At 39.2% G+C, this 22,191-nt stretch overlaps 1 protein-coding gene across 1 annotated transcript in view; it reads left to right on the top strand.

The window, feature by feature from the left end:
- LOC123311076 (neuroligin-1-like) overlaps positions 1–22,191 on the top strand; it is a 167,206-nt gene that overhangs the window by 125,032 nt on the left and 19,983 nt on the right. The window contains exon 7 of the mRNA XM_044894841.1: positions 20,438–20,644. Within this exon, the coding sequence (XP_044750776.1) occupies positions 20,438–20,644 (207 nt within the window). The remainder of the gene's footprint in view (positions 1–20,437; positions 20,645–22,191) is intronic.

Here is a 22,191-nt window from a genome sequence, read left to right as displayed (position 1 = left end):
TTGCTCCATCTATGTTCACATACAAGTTTCTATTCCTCATGATCTTGCAAAGCTTGGTCGAATATCCTGCTTTTTTCATCTTGTAGATTAGGCCTTCGTGCCATACTCTATCAAAAGCTCTCTCGATATCCATCAGAACTAATCCTGTGGCCTGTTTGGTCTTGCATTCCTTCGGTGACGTATTCGATGAGCCGTAGCAATTGGAGTTCAGTCGAATGTTCTGGTCGAAATCCAAATTGTTCGGGTGGAATTATCTTCAACATTTCTGTTTCCTCATTCAGCCTTTTAGTGATAACCCTCTCGACGATTTTTCCTAGTGCTGATAGACTGATTGGTCTATAATTTTGAGGCAATTTCCGTTCCTTTCCAGGCTTGTTGAAAACTATCATTTCTGCAGTTTTCCATTTCTTTGGGTAGTATTCGGTCCTCATCACTCCGTTTTTTATATTCGTCAAGGATGCTATTCCTTTTCTAGGCAATTTCTTCAACATATCATTCGTTATCCTATCTTCTCCCAGCGCTTTCATTATGATATCTTTCATCTCTGTTGGTGAAGCCGGTTTTGAAATGATTTCGGTTTCCGGTGGTTCCATCATCAGTTTTTCGTTTGCCTCCACTTCTTCTTCTCAAAACTTCTCTCAAAACCTATTCAGTCATTAAATACCTACTTTAAGGAACACATAATCTCTAAGAGATGTGGTGGGTGGAGATGAAATGAATTTATTTTTTCATTCTCCAGCCCTATACAACTCTGGAGATAATAGAATATTGCGTCAGTATCGACCACGTAACTGTTAAATTACATTGACAGACGCCATAATAAGCCTACCACGAAAACCGCTTTCATTAACAGGAGGTGGATAACCTATTATGTAGTTTCCGCTGAATGTTCACCAATTATTCAACAACTGGATATGGATTCTAATGCCGGCCAGCTGCATAAAAATTTAATTAAGTGCTGATTAGTATAGATAGGAATGTGTTTCGGTGAGCATCGACGAATAAACAGAATCGGAATGAGGACAGTTTGATGTTCACTGGAATTTCATTGATTCCTTCAATTTTAATGTGGACGTATGGCGCAGATTTGTTTCACCCACTCATCGCGTGATGTTTGCGAAGGGATTTTCAAAGGGTTCCGTTAGCTGGTTTCATATTGGTATTAAAAAAAAATTGGGAATTAAGTTGCCTTCTCGAAAAATTTTTTCGAGCCATGAGAGATGGTTAATTGGCAGATAGGAATAGTGTTTCTGCTCCTTCATTCATTTTTTAACACCTCCTTCTCATATAAAGTTCCAATAGAAGTCTAGGCTCCTGGTTTCTCACAACATTCAAGTGAAACTTGAACAAACATTGCACAATGCGAATCCGACAAACTTTAGGTGGCGACCAGACCAGTTCAAACAGGTCAATAATCGTTAGTTGTCATTACAACACTCCATGGTGAAACCAATAGGAAATTTCAGGGGTAAATAGTATGGTCACAGTTTCGAACCTCGAATTGTCACGAATTGGATGATAATAATGCATTCCCAATTACGCCTGTACAAACAAGTGCCCTAACTTGTAAGTAAGGAATTTTGTTACTAAAACTTTGGTCAATAGAAAAGCAAGGCGCAGATCTTATTGATATTTACAATTATCGCTTTCTCAGGTACTGTATTTGATCGTAAGAAAACGTTGAACATACTTTCCATGAGCCTCAGTTATGGTCAGATGGCTAATCTTTATTGGTGAGAATATTTAAACACAGTGGATTTCTTCAATCGATAACACAATAAAAATCTCCTTTTGGATTCAAGTGTAGAGATTTTTGGGTAACATCGATAAAGATTCATATATAGTTCTTTATCTTCTAAGTTTATACAATTCAATTTGACAGGTGCACTAGTCGTGAGAATTATTCAGCTCCAAAAATATATTTCTCAGTCGAGAATATCCATAAATGATGTCAAAATAATCCCAATATTGAACAGCATACGCTCTAATCCAATCATCGCTTTATATTTTCATGGTAAGCCAATTAGCGGCATGAAAAAACTCTTTCAATTTTGGCGAAATTGAGAACGTAAAAAATTATCGAAAAAATGTCGAAATTATTAAAGCCACCGACGCGGCTTCGATCCACTATAAATAACACTAATCGTAAATCAAATTCATGTTGGCCCGGTGAAAAACGGAAGAAGAACATGTATTGCATGCAGATGAAACGCCATTTGAAAATTTATATCGCAGATATCGAATATCGGATGAAAACGAACATGCATTCCATCAAATACGGTTATTCTTTGAACCGATTCAACTATGATTCCGGGAATTTTTAATTTTATGGACAATAAAGAGATTTTTTATGTGTTTTCATTAACAACCTATATATTCCTCAATGAGTTCCATATCAGGATCAGTTTTTTTGGCAAAGCTGCTATTACACAACCGGATTACTGTTAAATTGATTGGAGTTTCAAAGACAAAAATCTATGATCCAAATAATGAACATCGATAATAATAATACGAGTTTATTTACCAATGAATATTAAATACATGTATAATTTTAAATATTTCATAATATTTATATCTATACATTATATACTCTATATTCACATTTATTTTAGTCGATTGGCCATGAAATAATTTTCTCAAGTTTTTGTATCTAGAACGGGGTAAGGTTGGCACTCATGAAATGTCGTTAATGTCATAACCCCGTTGCCAAAACTAATATCAATTTTTGTTACGAAAATGCCGAAAGTGATTGAAAAAAAGAGACAGGGTTTCAGGAAGTGCTATTTAGAATTCAGGAATTCAGACGGTAGCGAACATATTCAATGTAAGAGAATTTATATAATGTTTCATCCGAATCTAAACGACTTATATTTCTGCTGAATGTTTCCACAAGCAGAAATATTGTGAATGCAGAGGATGACAAAGAATTTCCTTCTATTGGGAGACCAAAAAAAGTAGTGGCATTTGAGAATTTTATGTTTGAGTGAATTAATGCGGAAAGTTTACTACAGGATTTTCGATGAACGTCATCGTAGAATAAGTTCCCGAAAATTGATTTTTCTATTTTTCATTTGACTTGTCCTATACATTGTAAATGTCTCAATGTACCAATAAATACCTAATTTTTATTATTATATCAATGTATTAAGATGAACAGCCACAAATACCCGCCAGTTGTCCTGTTAATTGTTTATTCATGTGGAATTTTTATGTTCAAAGGTGAAGTTCATCTTGACTTGAACCTTCCTTTAATTCCTTTTACTTATATTGATGCGAGATGATTTTTGTTGAAGAATTTAACATTCTTGTAATTATCTGTTAATTCCTTCGGGAGATACCCATTTCCAAACACTGCATCATGTGCATTTCATTTTAGGGTTAATATTTTTGAAATTTACAACTGATGTAACATATTCGAACTTCAGCCAAAGAAGATAACGAACATTAACCCTCCTCAAGCTAGTGCATATTATGATCTCTGATCTCTTGTATTTTCCATGCAAATAACTGGATTTGGTATGCCTTCAATCAATTTGTATAAACTTCAATTATGTTCGTCACATATTTTCCGAAGAGATTCGACATTGTGATAAAATACGTAACAACAGAAACTTTTACGTAGAACGGGCAACATAGCGTTGATTTAAAACCCAAAAATGTTTTGACAAGCTTCATAACCCCACATTTTCTTACTATACAGAGCAAAATGTGTCAAGTTTCCATGGCCAACCGAGTGCTAAAATAGAAGTGAATGGAGTATATATAACAAAAGCCCTTTTTTTCCCTCAATGAGGCAAACAAACTGAATGACCCTGTATACAAGGCTCTGTGGAGTGTGCAAAACTCCAAAAATCACTTTATACAGATCCATCGATTCGTTGAACAATTTTCTCAAAAATTCCCTCACTTGTCGCAAAGATTCAAATCTCAAAACCTTCTGATTCCATTCCGCAGTTTCAACAGCCGTATAATTCTGTTCAAATAATCTTATAAAATCCGATGAGAATTTCCAAGAGAGGCCAGGCGGCGTCACCGAAGAATAGATAAAAATTCCTACCTTTGTCTTTCTTTTTTATCCTGCCGAAACACGCGAAAAGCTGAACGGAATATCAACTTTGCCGAGGCCCGAAAGATCCCTCAGTTCTCTTTCTCCTTTCCCCCGGTTACCGTGAAGCTGCGGCTACACAGGTTCTAATTTGAGGAAGGCAAATATCTCCAGTCGATCGCGATTAAACAGAAGGGCCTCCGATTGAATATGGGGGTTCCGCATAAATGAGCTCCAGGGTGTACCAGAAATATCAGTGGAACTGGAGGAATTTTGTTGGAGAGAGCTTGGGATTGGCGATATGCTCTTGAACAAAAGAATCATCAGTCATCAGACTTGCTCGGAGATTATCGGGCAATAATAAATTTTACACCTGTTGAAAGTGGATCCACCAAACGGTCATCTTGAAATTGCAATATTCATTACTTAATATCTCGAGTTTGGACATGTGGCCACAAACCTTGATTTATTTACGAATACGTCACTTTTTGTTTCAATACATGGTGCACTGACGATCTTTTGATTCAGGCATGTAGGGGTAGAACTTCTGATATCTTTAAGGTGACAGCTTTCTCGCACAGCTTCATTCTTCTGTTTTCAAAACCATTTTGTGAACTTTTTTCATGAAGAACTGACGATTTTGGTCCACCAGAGCATCTTCATCTTCATCTTATGTGAAAGAAGAGAAATGAACAATTTTCAAAATACTGAAATGCTGATAAGTGATTTAATACTTGGTATTTCCACCCCTTGCGTTAATTACAGCTCGGCAACGACGGTTCATACTCAAAATGAGTGATCTTAAAATGTTCTGATCTAATCCTTTAAAGATTTCTCCGAGTTGGATTCCTAAGTCATTAAGAGTAGCTGGATGATTTTCTGAATTTCTCAGCCTTCTATTGAGGTTGTCCCAAACCTGCTCAATCGGATTGAGATCTGGACTTCTTGCTGGCCATTCCATTCGAGAGACTTCAACCTCTTCAAGGTACTCCTGAACGATGCGCGCACGATGGGGTCTGGCATTATCGTCCATAAAAATGAAATTTTCACCAATGTGGGGCAAATGGCACTACATGCTCTTCAAGAATGTTCCTTATATACTTATCAGCGTTCATAGCTCCATTATCAACGACCACTAGGTCTGTGCGAGCAGTCAAAGATATTCCACACCATACCATAATCGATCCTCCCCCGAAACCAGTAGTATTCAGGAAATTGCACTGAGCATATCTTTCATGTGGACGTCTGTATACAAGGGAACGTTGATCACAATGGTAGAGGCAGAATCTAGACTCATCTGTGAAGAGAACTCTTCCGCAATCGGCCTCTTCCCAATGGATATGCTCTCTCGCAAAATCCAAACGCGCCCTTCGATGGGCTGGGGTAGAAGCTGGGCCTCTTGCCGCGACACGAGACCTTAAATCATATTCTCTGAGGCGATTTCTTATTGTCTGAGTGCTAATTTGCACCTCATGAGTTTGCTCAAGCTAAATTTGAAGGGGGCGAGCGGTTGCCAACCGTTGTCTCAACGAAGAAACTCTCAAGTAACGTTCTCGAATGACAGTTGTTACCCGTGGTCTACCCTGTCCTGGTCTTCGGACATTCATACCTGTCTCTCTGAATCGCTGCAACATTCTGGACACACTTGTATGGGAAACTTCAAACCTTTCTGCAATTCTTGTTAATGTCCACCCTTCTTCTCGCAAAACTACCGCTTGGGCACATTCCTCTTGAGTCAAATTGCGTGTTTCGCGTTGCATAGCGATCGTGTGTAGAAAATCAAACGAAAAAAAAAACTATTGCTCACTAGAATTGATCGAGAACAACTGATTTTAGAATGGAGCCAATACATTCAGAATCTGATAATATCATCTTTTTTATTCCTGCTTGGAAAAAACCTCTGTATTGAAGAAAACCGTTGAAAACGGATAACAATGCATGCATAATTCTGATGAAAATATTTATCATTGAGAAACACCTTCAGTTGTAGAGTAAATTTGAGATTTCTATAATGTGCGTTAATTTTTTTTGCGCAGTGTAGTTGATTTCCCTAGTGCTGAGTCCGCATAACGAAGTCACTGTTCGTATTCGACAGTATTTTTTCCTATCAAAAAACAGTGATCCATCAACTGACGAAATTGTTCTCCCTAAAAAGACTGCAGCATCTAATCTAAAGGCCAGAATGCCATGAAATTTTGATGAGTATTATTTGAAGGACATATTGGGTGATGCTGTAGAATACCGTGAAAATTCCCTTCACCAACAAGAGTAGCAGTGCACCAAAAGTAGCTATGCAACTAACAAATCTGACCTCGCTCAACAATTTTGTAATGAAGACCATAGTATTAAATGGGATGAAGCTTCCATTGAAAGAAAAAAAAGAAGCAAAACGAATAAAAGTGAAAAAATCAGCTTTCCGAAACAACGGATAGAATGATCAAAAAGAATGCGATGAAATTTCCTCCCAACAACTTTTTCTCAACAAAAAAACAGGCTTATTTCCGCCATATCACCCAATACGAATGAAATATCGAACATGCAGCAACTCCTATCTAATGCACCCAGATATCAGCAACGTGACCAAACAGAAACCCAATAGTATCGAACGTTTTTTTTTCAAATCGTCGGATTTTTGAACGAACCTGTGACCCGAATACACGTAATCCGCTGGGGATAGCCGTATTTGTTTTTTGTTGATTTTCTGTTTACTTTTCGCTCCAGTGTTCGCTATTCAATTAAACATTGCACTAATTGAATCCCTTTGCTTTCCACTCCTAATTGAAAGTTTTGTAATATACACTCTGCAACTTTTTCCCAGACGTATATATAATTGGATTTCGAAAGGAAGCGAAACGGTTGTTATTTCTTCAAGGTACAAATAGTGCTCATTAATTATTCTCAAAAATTCAGATCCGGACAATAATTAAGGTACTAATTCATAGGAGACAGGTCTGAAATTGAGCTCAGAGTAATAAGTGTCCTGATAGAAGTATAACAACGATGGACAAGTGAAGCTAGGACTCTATCCAGCAAGCACATCAAGGTAAGTCAGAACAGTAGGAGTAAACCTTCGAAAGAATACGAAGGTTAGCCTGTGCTTGCATCACTGGAGCTTTGAAAACGTGACCTACCACTGCAGTGGATATCATTACAGAGCTCTTCATTCGGTGATAACCAGATCAGACCATAAGAAAATCCTAAAAATATCTAGGGTAGGTAAGGGTGATGAGAGAATTAGGAATCAGAGAGCTTGGGCCTTCTCCTGATGAAAAGACAACAAACAGTGTCTAAAGCTCGAGAAAAGACTGATGAGAGTTCTTTAAAAGCTTACTGTTATCCCACTGAGTTATTGGAAAATACACCAACGAAAAAGAAATTAGGGAGAAGGAAAACTTGGAGAGTTTCTTGGGTATATCTTCTTCGCGAAATCTGAGGAGTGTCTGGATCTCAGCAAGACTATGCTAGACCATCTTAATGGGCTCCTCACAAGGCTTTGTCACCGCAGGAAGCACCTAATGAGAATGGTTCCAGCAGAAACTGAATGTTAAGATTCTGTGGGAAGAAGGAGGCAACTTCAGATCTGGTGACAGAATTTCTAGCCAACGTATAAGATGCTTCAGACGAGAAACTTTGCAGGGGTGAGGAGGTGACCTATTCGAAGATATCCTAGAGATACTGGAGTCTATAATCTACAAACACTCTGTTCAGAATGGTTTAAATTTTCCCCATAATGGCATGGGGCCGTTTCGGAGTGTTTTGCTTATTTCCAAAATCGTACGGCTGGCGGCAAACAAACTTTCATCAGATAACGTATCTGGGATCCCCGGTCTTCGGATCTTTCAATTCATTTCTCATGCTATCTCGTGCAGATATCTAAATATAAATAGGTACACAGAGCCCTGAAGTTTCCGAAGTAATTTATTCCGCGCCACGCTCACGGTAAATGAATGCTGCGAAATAACCTACGCCACCCTGCTCTTGATTCAGCACCCCTGCGCCGGCAAGGGGACCATCCATTATGCATACGATTTTGTCTCATTTGATTCCGTTCGGGACGGAATTTTCCCATCAAACTACCCGCAAAAGCGGGAAAGAACTTTCCGGGATTTTTTCCCGCGGCGAGTAGCTCATTGAACATGTGATTGATATTGAAAATTTTACTTATTCAACCGGAGAATTCGGTTGGCGTCAATCGATGATTTTTTGCCGGCTGCTGCGAATAGCGATGAGCTTGTAATCAAAATGGATAACCAAGGAGTTTATGTTGAAAATGTCTTGATAATAAGTCATCATTGAACCAATTAGTTTAATTATGAGGATGTATTGATATCTAGTTAGCCTAGACCAGTTCCATGCATAAAAAAATATTGCGTTACCATAGCAACGAACAGTAACTCATTAGAAGTGTCAATGTGAAGTTTGAGGTCAAAAAAGTAAACCAGAGTTACGCAATAAATTAAAAGAAAGAAGTAGCCCTCCGAAATTGTGAATATCGAAAAGTTGGAGTATCGAGCCATCATCAAGTACCTGTATTTAAAAGGGTTAAGAGCTGAGAGGTAAGCAGAGGTGAAAAATTGGACTGCAAGCTTCAAAAGAGGTAAATTTTCCATTGAAGATGATGACCGATCGGCAAAGCCAGTTTCTGTGTCAGTCCCCGAAAATATCGATGCAGTTCATGACATGATTTTATCAGACCGTCGAATTGGGCTAAAACGGATATCTGAAGCACTGAATATTATATACGAACGCGTTCATCATATAGTTCACGTCAATTTAACATGAGAAAAATTGCTACAAGAAGGATCCCCAAATGTTTGAATGTTGACCAGAATCGTGCAAGGGTAGAAGCATAGTGTTAGATCTCTGCTCGATTTGAAAACGATGTAGACTTCTTGAACCGAATTGTTACTATGGATGAGACTTGGGTACATTTTTACGATCCAGAAACAAAGCAACAATCTATGGAATGGCGACACTCTGGTTTTCCAAGACCTAAGAAGTTTCGTGTCAAAAAATCTGCTGAAAAAGTTCTTGCTTCAGTTTTTTGGGATTACCACGGAGTAATCATGATCAATTTTTTGGATAAGAGTAGAACAATAACCGAAGATTACTATTGGACATTACTGACCACTCTACGGGAAAAAATTAAAGAGAAAAGATGCTGAAAGCTATCCAAAGGAGTTTTGTTTTTGCAGAACAACGCCCCTGCACACAAATCTCATATTGTCATGCACAAAATTCGTGATTAGGGTTTGAATTACTAGAACACCTCACTCATTCACCAGATTTGGCTCTATTCGATTATCATATCTTTCCTCAACTGGAAAAAAGTTAAAAAGGTCTTGAATTTTCTTCCAACGAGGAGGTAATAAAAGCTGTGGAGGTTTGGTTTGCAGAGCAAGAAGAAACATTTTTTTTGAAAGGTCTAGAGACGTTGCAGGTTCGCTGTAATAAATGTGTCCAATTAAGAGGATAATATGTTGAGAAATAAATATTTTGACATTGAAACTTTGTTTGGTTCTATAGTAGGCTAAGAATTTTTCAATATATCTTCGTATAAATGATTAGCAAATTGGAAAAAAATTCTTCAGAGTATGAAATCTGGTAAATTCCCTATTCTCGTTGCGCAGGTGAACCCTTCAGCAGCAGTGTTAAGGTCTAATACCCCAGTTTGTCCCAAGGAAACGCTCAAATTCGGCGCGGAAGTTTTCCAATTGAATAATCACCCTTTAGTTCGGAAGTAAGTTGCACATCCCCCCACGACCCCAAAGAAAAATCCCCTGATTAATCGAATTCATCCCCACATCTCGAATCGGCGTCCTCAGTTCGGAATTGATGGTGTTCTGGATCACCTTTATCAGTCCTTTTTGCCGATAACCTTGCGTCCCGGAGAACTACGAGGATGTGTTTGGCACGTCTTCCAGTAATCCGTTTGAACATCGTCCAAGCGATTCCGGCAAAACAAGCAGCATGACGCAGTCTCCATTCTCCCTGTCCGATTCTACTTGATGGTGGTTGCCAATTTGCGTATAGATTGTATCTGTGAAACACGTAGTGGCTGGATATTAAAGGGTAAGTTAATTCATATTGCTGAGTGCTGGGCCCGAATCTTCCAGGGATATGGGTTTACGGACTTGATTAATCCTATGCCATCACGAAATGTTTCTTGGTAATCGATGCTTTGCACATCGATTCCAAAGATTAAACAGGGGCGACCAATAACTAATCATTTATACGAGGATATATTGTGAATTCTTAGCCTACTATAGAACCAAACAAAATTTCAATGTCAGAATATTTTATTACTCAACATATTCTCCTCTTAATTGGATACGTTTATTGCAGCGAAGCTGCAACGTCTCTAGACCTTTAAAAAAAATGTTTCTTCTTGCTCTGCAAACCAGACCTCCACAGCTTTTATTACCTCCTCGTTGAAAGAAAATTTAAGACCTTTTCAAACTATTTTCAGTTGAGGAAAGAGATGATTGTCGGATGGAGCCAAATCTGGTGAATGAGTGGGGTGTTCTAGTAATTCAAACCCTAAATCACGAATTATGTGCATGGCAACATGAGATTTGTGTGCAGGGGCGTTGTCCTGTGAAAACCAAACACCTTTGGATAGGTTTCCGCGTCTTTTCTCTTCAATTTTTCCCGTAGAGTAGACAGTGATGTCGAATTGTAATCTCCAGTTATTGTTCCACCTTTATCTAAAAAATCAATCATGATTACTCCGTGGCAATCCCAAAAAACTGAAGCAAGAAATTTTCCAGCAGATTTCTGGACACGACACTTCTTAGGTCTTGGAGAACCAGAGTGTCGCCATTCCATCGATTGTTGCTTTGTTTCTGGATCGTCCCAAGTCTCGTCCATAGTAACAATTTGTTTTAAGAAGTCTACATCTTTTTCAAATCGAGCACAGATCGAACGCGATGCTTCTACCCTTGCACGCTTTTGGTCAACATTCAAACATTTGGGGATCCATTTTGCAGCAATTTTTCTCATGTCCAAATTGACGTGAACTATATGATGAACGCGTTCGTAAGAAATATTCAGTGCTTCAGATATCCGTTTTAGCCCAATTCGACGGTCCAATAAAATCATGTCATGAATTGCATCGATATCATCTTCAATAAAAAATTTACCTCTTTTGAAGCTTGCAGTCCAATTTTTCACGGTCGCATACGAAGGACATTGATCAACAAAGGTATTGAGCATATCTTCGTAAATCTGCTTACCTCTTAGCCCTTTAAAATACAAGTACTTGATATGGTTCGGTACTCCAATTTTTCAATTTTCACGATTTCGGCGAACATCTTCTTTCTTTCAATTTATTGCGTAACTCTGGTTTACTTTTTTGACCTCAAACTTCACACTGACACTTCTAATGAGTTATTGTTCGTTGCTATGGTAACGCAATATTTTTTTTATGCATGGAACTGGTCTAGGCTAACTAGATATCAATACATCCTCGTACATAGACATAGAGACATGGACTGAGCAATGTCAGCATGAAATTGTCTATTTTATAGAAAATGAGAAATGATCGTCGGGCATTTACCTGCCTCTTTTTTGTTCACATATAGGTGAGTGTGGACCAATCAAAACTCTAGAAAAAGACAACTGCATGCCCGACTTGCGTTTCTCTCTGTCACTTTTTTTGACCGCATTTCATGCATAGATAGAAAGGGAAGGCAAAGTTCATGTCTCTATGTCTATGGCACCTTGTAAGTGTGAATTTCATATTCTAATTGTCATTTTCAATCACTCCCTGGAAAACTCCGAAAACTGATTTCTCGAATATCTTCCTTCAAATTCAGCCAGGACCAAATTGCCAGCCAGGTGATAAAGAGTTTCGATCGGAGTACGTTTTCAACTTCGAATAACCCCGTAACAAGATCTCATTTACACCGAAACCGTAAAAAAACTCTTCCGTTCGATAAGAATGCTCCGTTCCTCGATATTTCCCATCCTCGAACAATTCTCCTAATGACTCTCTCCCACGCGATGAAGCAACCGTTCACTTGCGGCCTAAAGGATCCCTCCTTGAGAGATTATAGGACCCGGTTTCCCCGGGGTCCCGCTTATAAATAACAATTTGTTGTCCCGATTGTTTCCAGGCTTCTGGACCGTGTTATCCTGGCCAAGTGGCTCAGAGATTTCTCGTTACCTCGCTCCTGGGTCCAGGCGGCCAAATGCTGTTTGTCATCGAGATTGTAATTGTTAATATAAGGGATTGTCTACATCTGGCTCCTATGGAGTGTACTCTTATTGATTAAGACCTGTGTAAATTGAGACGTGACGCCTTGTTCGGATGTTGAGAAAATTCCCGAATTAATCAATTTGATTGGAAAAGCTCCAATTTGTAGGGAGAAAACTTTTAAGAGGGATGAGGATCAAAAAAATCACCCTTGGTGAAAAGTTTCGAACAAATTGGTCAACTTTGAGGGGCTGTATCAGCTACAAAAGAGGCACTGAACATATGCCGATTTTTTTGGTTTCAAATTGATCCTTTGCGAATGAAAACATCCAACCTTCATTCACCTACCGCTAACAATCTAGATTGTATGATTTTTTCCGCGAAGATCCAAAGTTTTTAATTTTCCATCGACCATAACTTGAAAAGTAATACTTTCAGCAGAATTCTGTTTGCATATTCGTGATCTACGCCCTCGATTTAGTGAATACTCCAGTTTTGGTGAAAATTGGGAAGATCGAAAATTTTTCAAATTTTCCATACATATGCATGGAAAAATTGCGATTTTTTTTTAAAAAATTTTTGGTCTCCGATCGGAACCAAACTCATGCTGTCGACTAATTCGAGGGCGTATAGCACGAATATGCAAACGGATATTTAAAAAAAAAATTATTTATCAAGTTATGGTCTATGAAAAATTGAAAAATTTGGACCTTCGCATATGTTTAATCCTCTTTTTCTGGCTGCTATAGCTCTTCAAAGTTGACCAATTTTTTCGAAATTTCCCACTAAAAGTGGTTCATGTCCTAAAATACTAATTCTAGGAAAAATCTAATAGCATATTCCTGATCTACGACCTCAAATTAGTCAGTTTAATTACCAGGGTCGATATAGCTAAAATAATAATTGTTTTTTGAAGCGCGGGTAAACAAGTAATTGACAAATTATTCTGAATCCGAAATTTTTTAATTTTTCGAACTATATATCGACCCAGGTCATTTTTTTGACTAATTCAGCGTCGTAGATCACGAATATGCAATTTTATTTTTCCTAGGATTAGTATTTGAGGAAATAAATCACTTTTGGTGAAAAGTTTCGAACAAATTGGTCAAATTTGAGGAGCTGTAGCAGCTAGAAAAGAGGCACTGGACATATGCCGATGTTTTTGGTGATAGATTGATCCTTTGCGAATGAATAAATTCAACCTTCATCCACCTATCGCGAACAGTCTAGATTTTATGATTTTTTCCGCGAAGGTCCAAAATTTCGAATTTTCCATCGACCATAACTTGAAAAGTAATCCTTTCAGCAAAATTCTGTTCTCATATTCGTGATCTACACCCTCGCTATAGTGAATACTCAAATTTTGGTGGAAATTGGGAAGATCGAAAAATTTTCAAATTTTCCATACATATGCATGGAAAAATTGCGATTTTTTTTAAGAAAATTTTTGGTCTCCGATCGAAACCAAACTCATGCTGTCGACTAATTCGAGGGCGTATAACACGAATATGCAAACGGATATTTTTTTAAAAATTCATTTCTCAAGTTATGGTCGATGGAAAATTGGAAAATTTGGACCTTCGCGGAAAAAATCATAAAATCTAAACTGTTCGCGGTATATGGATAAAAATTGGAATTTTATATTTGCAAAGAATCCATATATCACCAAAGAAAAACAGCTTATGTCCAGTTCTTTTTCTCTGGCTGCAACAGCTCCTAAAAGTTGACCAATTTTTTCGAAATATTTCACTTAAGGTGATTTATTTTCTAAAATACTGATCCTACAAAAAATCTAATTGCATATTCGTAATCTACGATCTCGAATCATATTTTGTACACCAGATAATTAACTATAGTCTCTAATACTTTAAGGTTGTTACTGACAATTCGAGATGAACCTCTGATAGTCTGATGGGAACCTTTCCTCTTAACGGTGGCCAACCAATTGGGTCTTCTTCATATGACAATGGTTTCGAAAATGAAACTCAGTCGAAGCTATGGCTACAGAGATATCATATCACCGGTGTACACACGAAAAGCCCCGCCGAATGAGATTCATCCAGAGGATCCAGCTTAACGCACGTGGCGATATGCCAGAACAAACATGGATGTTTCCATAACTGCATAATCAGTCCGTATCCTTAGCGGCTAATTCATGATGTTCATTTCCCATCCAAGCAGTCCCGTTTTCCGAACAGGCGCGGAATTTTCACGTCGGCTTTTCCTGATGATGGAAAACTAATAATGGTTATTCCAATTGCGCCACAGCTCGGAGGCAGTATGCGCGAGCAATTTCATCGGGGACGTCCCAATTTTGCCTCCGAAGGATAATCCGGCATTAACCTCTAGGTGATCACATGTATTTGCTTTGGCATAACCCTAATTGCCTGCATTCGACTGTTGTACAGCTCCATGATATTCCCCGCGAACGTTTGTCATCCAGAAATGGGGATTTCATAGCGTGAGAAATAAGATACCGACTCCCTTGGCGGTAAAGCGTACATGGAATAACGATCGAGGCGTTGTTGTTTCAGCGCTAGTTATCCTCGTTGGGCAGATAGGATTGTATAATTGTGTCTACGTTACGGCTGAACACGTGGAGTACGTCACTGTACGCAGACAATTACACTGAATGGATGGTTACCGGGCGAATCCCTAACTCACCTAAGCATTCGTTTGCGAGGTTCTTAACTGCTACAAGGAATTAGCTGAAAGGGAAGAGATTGGGTGGGTGTAGAGGCAGAAAAAGAGTTGATAAATTGGAAAACGGAGGTACAATTCAACGACACTCATCATCATCATTGCTGTATCCCGTTATCGCGAATTAATCTACAAAAAGACACAAAAATAGAACCGACTTATAATTTCTTGGGGCTAATTGCGACTGTGAGCCCTCCAGTGACTGAAGAGACCCAACCGTGACCTACAGATCCTTCCACACTCCGGGCATGGATAGTCACCAACCAGATCTGGCCGCCGCTGAATCCTTCTCGAGTCTCCATTATAACTGTGCACCATAGATCTCCACTGTGACCTGTCTAACGCTAGTTGTTGCCAGTTATGATTGGCATTAACTGATTTTAGGGATTGATGTAGTGTATCCTTAAACCGCTTATACTGGACTCCTGGTTTCCGGGTTCCCTCAGCCTATTCGTCATACAGAGCTCTTTTGGGGAGTCTTGTGTCTTGCATTCTCAGAATGTGGCCGCTCCATCTGAGTCGGGCCCTCGTTACTTGAGTCTCAATTATTGTACAACTCGCGCGTTGCAAGACTTCTGCATTCGAAACTTTGCGGAACCATCTGATGTGCATTATCTGTCTTAGATGACGTTGTTGCGTCTGTTCAAGCTGTTTAATATGTCGCCTGTAGGGCGTCCAGCTTTCGCTTCCGTAAAGAAGCGTTGATAGGACGACTGCTCTGTAAACAGTTGTCTTGGTCTTCAGATCGAGGTCGTGATTTTGAAACACTCTGACCTTTAGCTTCCAGAATGCCCGTGATGCCGAATTGATACGGTTGTGTATTTCCGTGTCTAGGTTAGCCCTAGTATTTATGAAGCTTCCCAAGTATTTGAACTGCTCGACTTTTCTTCTGTAAATAGGCCTCAACGACACTAATACAAATTCGTCGAGAAAAACTAGTAGCTGACCATGGTTTTGGTTCCATTTGGCTTCGTCAGTGTGACACAACTCATACCTCGACGAAAATGTGACGAAATTGATGGCCCTTTCATCCATCCCCTATCCCCATCACGCTAGGGCCATCTGAGAGGAAACCAGGACCATCTCAATTTACTTTCCTAACTAATTTCCTCGAGGTATAAGTTGTGTAGCTTTGATGAGAGATCAAATGAGGCCAAAACCATAGTCAGCATCTACCCTTTCTCTATTTCTGTCAATATTTTTGGTGATGGTGGTTTGCTGGTTCAGATCGTGACATTCTGAATTAATTTCGTTTTATATTCACCATTATCGGGAGAATCTGTTTCTTTGATTGAACACAGAAAGAGCGTGAAGGACCGAAATGAACCAATAAATTGGAAAAAAATATTCACGCGAAAAAACCGAACGCCCCAGACGGAGTTAACGAAATACAGCTTGTATCGAAAATTGAGAAATAAAACGTCCCAAAGCCGCTAAAATATGTTCCAACAGCGGCATTGTTAGCCTGTCCTGCCGGAGCTATAAAAGGCGATACTGCCAATTCATTAGATCAATATCCGCGAAATATAGGACGTCCACCGAGTTCATTTATGAGCGCCAGAAAGATACCAGATCTGTTTGTTCGCAATCGGGGCACATTCTCTGTGTTAACAACATAACAAGAAAATATGGAGGCTCGGCCATAGATCAACAGGAATTCGAAACTACAATAAGGGACTTCATCCCCTGATTTATATCGAAAGATTATGCGGAACATAAACAGGAACTCGAGATGTAACGCCATAAAAAAATTTATGGGAGGGTGCTTGGTGCTTTCGTTTCTATGATTGCTTCTTCTGGGGTAGTTTAAACTGCTGAGATGCATATTTTACATATTTGAAAGATCACTGGGTAGAAAAAAAAAGAATTTTCTCAACAAATTGATTCTTATTCAAAATATTTCTGCAATTCAGTAGGATGGTAAGAGAATGAAACCCTAGAACAGGTCGAGCAGTTCAAATACTTGGGAAGCTTCATGAATACTAGGGCTAACCTAGATACGGAAATACACAACCGTATCAATTCGACCTCACGGGCATTCTGGAAGCTAAAGGACAGAGTGTTTCAAAATCACGACCTCGATCTGAAGACCAAGACAGCTGTTTACAAAGCAGTGGTCCTCCCAACGCTTCTTTACGGAAGCGAACGCTGGACGCCCTACAGGCGACATATAAAACAGCTTGAACAAACGCAACAACGTCATCTAAGACAGATAATGCACATCAGATGGTTCCACAAATTTTCAAATGTAGAAGTTTTGCAACGCGCGAGTTGTACAACAATTGAGACTCAAGTGACGAGGGCCCGACTCAGACGGAGCGGCCACATTCTAAGGATGCAAGACACAAGAGTCCTCAAAATAGCTCTGTATGGCGAATTGGCAGAGGGGACTCAGAAACCAGGAGGCCAGTATAAGCGGTTTAAGGATACATTACATCAATCCCTAAAATCAATTAATGCCAATCATAACAGGGAACAACTAGCGTTAGACAGGTCACAGTGGAGATCTATGGTGCACAGTTATAATGGGGACTCGAGAAGAATTCAGCGGCGGCCAGATCTGGTTGGTGACTATCCATGCCCGGAGTGTGGAGGGATCTGTAGGTCACGGTTGGGTCTCTTCAGTCACAGGAAGGCACAAAGTCGCAATTAGCCCAAGAAATTATAAGTCTGTTCTTTTTTTATGTCTTTTTGTAGATTAATTCCCGGTAACGGGATACAGCAATGAATGAATGAATGAAAAAATGCTCAGTCCACAAGTTGTGTATGCAGAATTCGAGTTCTAGATCTCTAACAACTGTAGGTTAGGTTCCGAATGGGAAAAAACAGAACGTAGCAGAGAATCGAAACCTTCCAATGATTCGATTAGAATCAGATCGAACCCAGTATGCCCCGAAATAATCGAATCAACCGTAAATTCATCCCCTTTCTTCCTGATCCAGTTTTATGCATGCAACATCCGCTCCTGTATACTCCCACGAACCTTTCTATATCGTTCCAAGTTATGTATTCCCTCTTGTGCGATACTGAAGGAGAGAATGAACCGCTGACAGGGTCGGGATTGAGAGCCTTGTCACGAGCCCGCCTCGCACAATCCGCTAAGAACACAATAAAAATCACCATGCCACATAGATGCACAAGGGCCACCCAGACGCTTTATCGAAGGGTTCAGTCACCAGGGAAGTGAACGAACGGAAAAATTCATTATGTTGGTCTGAAGTCAATTTTCATCGATTGGATTGTTTGAAATTCAACAAGCTCATGTCTTCGGAATTCTGCCACGCTTCTATGTTATAGACTGCATGGAGTTGCTCTAGAGTATAGAACGTTCAATCTATAAGGGAGAGGGAGAGAGAGAGAGTATTAGATTATGTGTGAAATTTCCAGTTATAGGTATGTAGAATCAAGTTTATGGGAATGAGCAGACTATTTTTGTTATACCTCAAGGGTTTTCTAGAAGATGGAAGCCTTTGTGTCAGGGTGGTCAATGTAGCAAGTATTCGTTGAAATGGATGGATCTTCCTAATCCTTGGAATGATCTCCTTTCAACTCGTGAAGCTTAATAAGTGGCGTCAGGTATAAAGCAGGCACCACCTTAGTAATATAAAACTGTAGGTAATTCTCCTAAGTAGTTATACAAAAGAGAAACACCTCCAACCTAATTTTGAAGAAGTGGAAGTAGGCTAACTGATTAATTACACTGGAAAGCGTGCTGCTACCTTTGTTCCGTCAGACAATCTACATAGTAATTTTATCCAATTTGTTTTCCCCAGTTATAGACTGATTCATTCTCGCTGATCATTGCTGGAAAATCATCTGGTTGTTTTCCGCTCCCACTATGAATACAGTAATTTCGAAATGAAAGGAAGAATTCGTAACTAGCTAAAATTCCGTTAATTCCCCTTTGCTTATAACGAAGCTTTTTCTTCCCCGAAAGTTATAACGTTTCAAGTGAATATTCCAGAAACGAATAATAAGATTTACGAATCTTGCGAAGATCAAGTTCAGTAATTCCATCTGAGAAGGGCGTACCTTTCCTTTCTTCGTCCCACTCGAGAAAAAGTAGCGTTCATTCCGAAATTAGAGCAAGAATAATCCCCGAAACCACTTCAAATGAAAGATTTATCTCGCCGCTCCCGATCCTCTAATACGGGCATTATTATTTTACCGTAACAACAACTAACAAGAAGTTTATTAGAAACAGCTCCCGTTTTTGCCAGTTTGATGTCGTGCTTTTATTGCTTTGAAGTCTTCCCCGAGTATGAATAGCATCCGGAGAAAGCTGCACACCTTTAAACTGGAATTGTTCTTGCCTCCGAATTAGGTGGGATTAATGGGCATAAAAACTTTATTCGTACTACGCCAACAGCAGCCCTTTAAGAGGGAAAACCCAATTGTTTTGATCGTTTAGTAGAAAATTCACCTGATGGTGATGGAGCGATGGAGCAGACGAAATTTCAGTTTATTGATTGATTCACGTCAGTAAAGATGTTTGTTTTGACGATACATTTCTAGGATTTGGCTCCACGTATACGAAATTGGAATTAAACCCTAATTTCAATAATATTTCCATATATATACCCGTATCTGCAGCCATTACATCTCGCGTCGTTTTTTCAATATTCTGCGGTATTTTGCTCAGTTTTCCGCTATCTCCAGCTGGGCGATAACGGCTAAATATATTTCATTTTTCCGAGTATTCTCTGCAATAATAAACATTCAGTTTTTTGCCATTTCACAATAGAGCGTGCATCCGTGATACATGATAATTGCACAAACAAGGATCCACAACGTTGGAAAATTAGTTGTATTCAGAGTCTGGGGCGAAGTTTCTTGGTGAAAAGCCAAGGCAAGATTGTTGGAGTGCCACTAAAACTGAAACGAACCCTCTTCAAACGTACAAGTTGCTCGAACAGGCTACGGTTTTTATTTTGAAAGCTGTAAAACACTACGACAGAGCGTTCGACAGTGAATAAATTGGGGGATAACTGAAGATTTTACGACTGACTCATGCATGCTGACTGCTATTGTTATTCGAATGGGAAATATTCTGGAATATTCGATATGACCGGTGAAATGTTTCAATGCGGATGTCAATATGAAGATCAAGTCAGTTTTCGAATTGAAAGAATTGCACCTTTGTTCTCCATGATGGAAAGACGAAAGTTTCCAGAAATAGTTTCATGTTTTTCACTCGAAACATGTCTGAAAGTCATATCTATCCCTTCGTACAAAATAATCATTTTTTGATCATTCAGGGTTCAACAAAAAATGTACTGCCCTTCGGGTTTTGTGCTCAAGATCTCAATGTTTTTTACATCATTATTTTTTTTTATTCAACATAGTAGAGCGAGAGATCTTTTTCTTTGTCGTTCCACCTCCGCATCTCTAGCGGGTCTTAATGACTTTCCCATTCGAAATGAAATCCCTGGTCATATAATCAATCGTTCAATTGACGTCAAGCCCTGAAGAACGCCATTTCTTATTTGTTGCAGAACTTCTTCATCGAGTGATCCTGCTGAGTGGGTCGGGTCTGAGTCCTTGGGCGATTCAAAGGGACCCGTTATATGTGAAAAGGACTGTGGCGGAACATACCGGGTGTCATGGAGACCTACTCGAAGACGACCTGGCGCCTTGTTTGAGACTGAAATCATTAGATCAACTTCTTAGTGTGAATATCGAATCTCCTAGATTTTTACCAGGTGAGCCACGTGCAGTTTATTCGATTTTTTTGTAGTGCAAGGTATACGAGGATGTATTGATATCTAGTTAGCCTAGACCAGGTCCATGCATAAAAAAAATATTGCGTTACCAAGGCAACGAACAATAACTCATTAGAAGTGTCAGTGTGAAGTTTGAGGTCCAAAAAGTAAACCAGAGTTACGCAATAAATTAACAGAAAGAAGATGTTCACCGAAATTGTGAAAATCGAAAAGTTGGAATATAGAGCCATCATCAAGTACCTGTATTTAAAAGGGTTAAGAGGTAAGCAGATTTACGAAGATATTCTTGATACCCTTGGTGATCAATGTCCTTCGTATGCGACCGTGAAAAATTGGACTGCAAGCTTCAAAAGAGGTAAATTTTCCATTGAAGATGATGACCGATCGGGAAGGCCACTTTCTGTGTCAGTCCCCGAAAATATCGATGCAGTTCATGACATGATTTTAACAAGCCGTCGAATTGTGCTGGAACGTATATCTGAAGCACTGAATATTTCATACGAGCGCGTTCATCATATAGTTCACGTCAATTTGGACATGAGAAAAATTGCTGCAAAATGGATCCCCAAATGTTTGAATGTTGACCAAAAGCCTGCAAGGGTAGAAGCATCGCGTTCGATCTGTGCTCGATTTGAAAACGATGTAGTCTTCTTAAACCGAATTGTCACTATGGATGAGACTTGGATACATTTCTACGATCCAGAAACGAAGCAACAATCGATGGAATGGCGACACTCTGGTTATCCAAGACCTAAGATGTTTCGTGTCCAAAAATCTGCTGGAAAAGTTCTTGTTTCAGTTTTTTGGGATTGCCATGGAGTTATCATGATTAATTTTTTGGATAAGGGTAGAACAATAACCGGAGATTACTATTCGACATTACTGACCACTCTACGGGAAAGAATTGAAGATAAAAGACGCGGAAAGCTATCCAAAGGTGTTTTGTTTTTGCAGGACAACGCCCTTTCACACAAATCTCATGTTTCCATTCAAAAGATTCGTGATTTAGGGTTTGAATTACTAGAACACCACCCTTATTCATCAGATTTGGCAACATCCGACTATAATCCCTTTCCTTAACTAAAAAAAAATTTAAAAGATCCCAAATGTTCTTTCAACGAGGATATAATAAAAGCTGTGGAGGTCTGGTTTGCAGAGCAACAAGAAACGTTTTTTTTTTAAAGGTCTAGAGACGTTGCAGGTTCGCTGTAATAAATGTATCCAATCAAGAGGAGAATATGTTGAGTAATAAAATATTTTGACATTGAAATTTTGTTTGGTTCTATGGTAGGCTAAGTATTTTTCAATATATCCTCGTAATAGGTGACCCCATCACTTCTGGAATTCATGTAACCGAACACTGATTGCAAGAACTGGACAACAAGGCCAAATGAAGAGTAACGAAGTATTTTTCATAGGATAAGATCCTTCGGCTATTAGGGAAAATCCTCCTAAACCTTAGGAACATCTTATCTTGGTTCTGTAGCCGATTGGGAGGAAGGTTCCCCCAAAAGCTGATTCAACCC

Source organism: Coccinella septempunctata, chromosome 4 (assembly GCF_907165205.1).
Source record: "Coccinella septempunctata chromosome 4, icCocSept1.1, whole genome shotgun sequence".
NCBI classification, from domain to species: Eukaryota; Metazoa; Arthropoda; class Insecta; order Coleoptera; family Coccinellidae; genus Coccinella; species Coccinella septempunctata.
The sequence above is the reverse complement of the archived record's forward strand: the minus strand, read 5'-3'. Positions and strand labels throughout refer to the sequence as shown.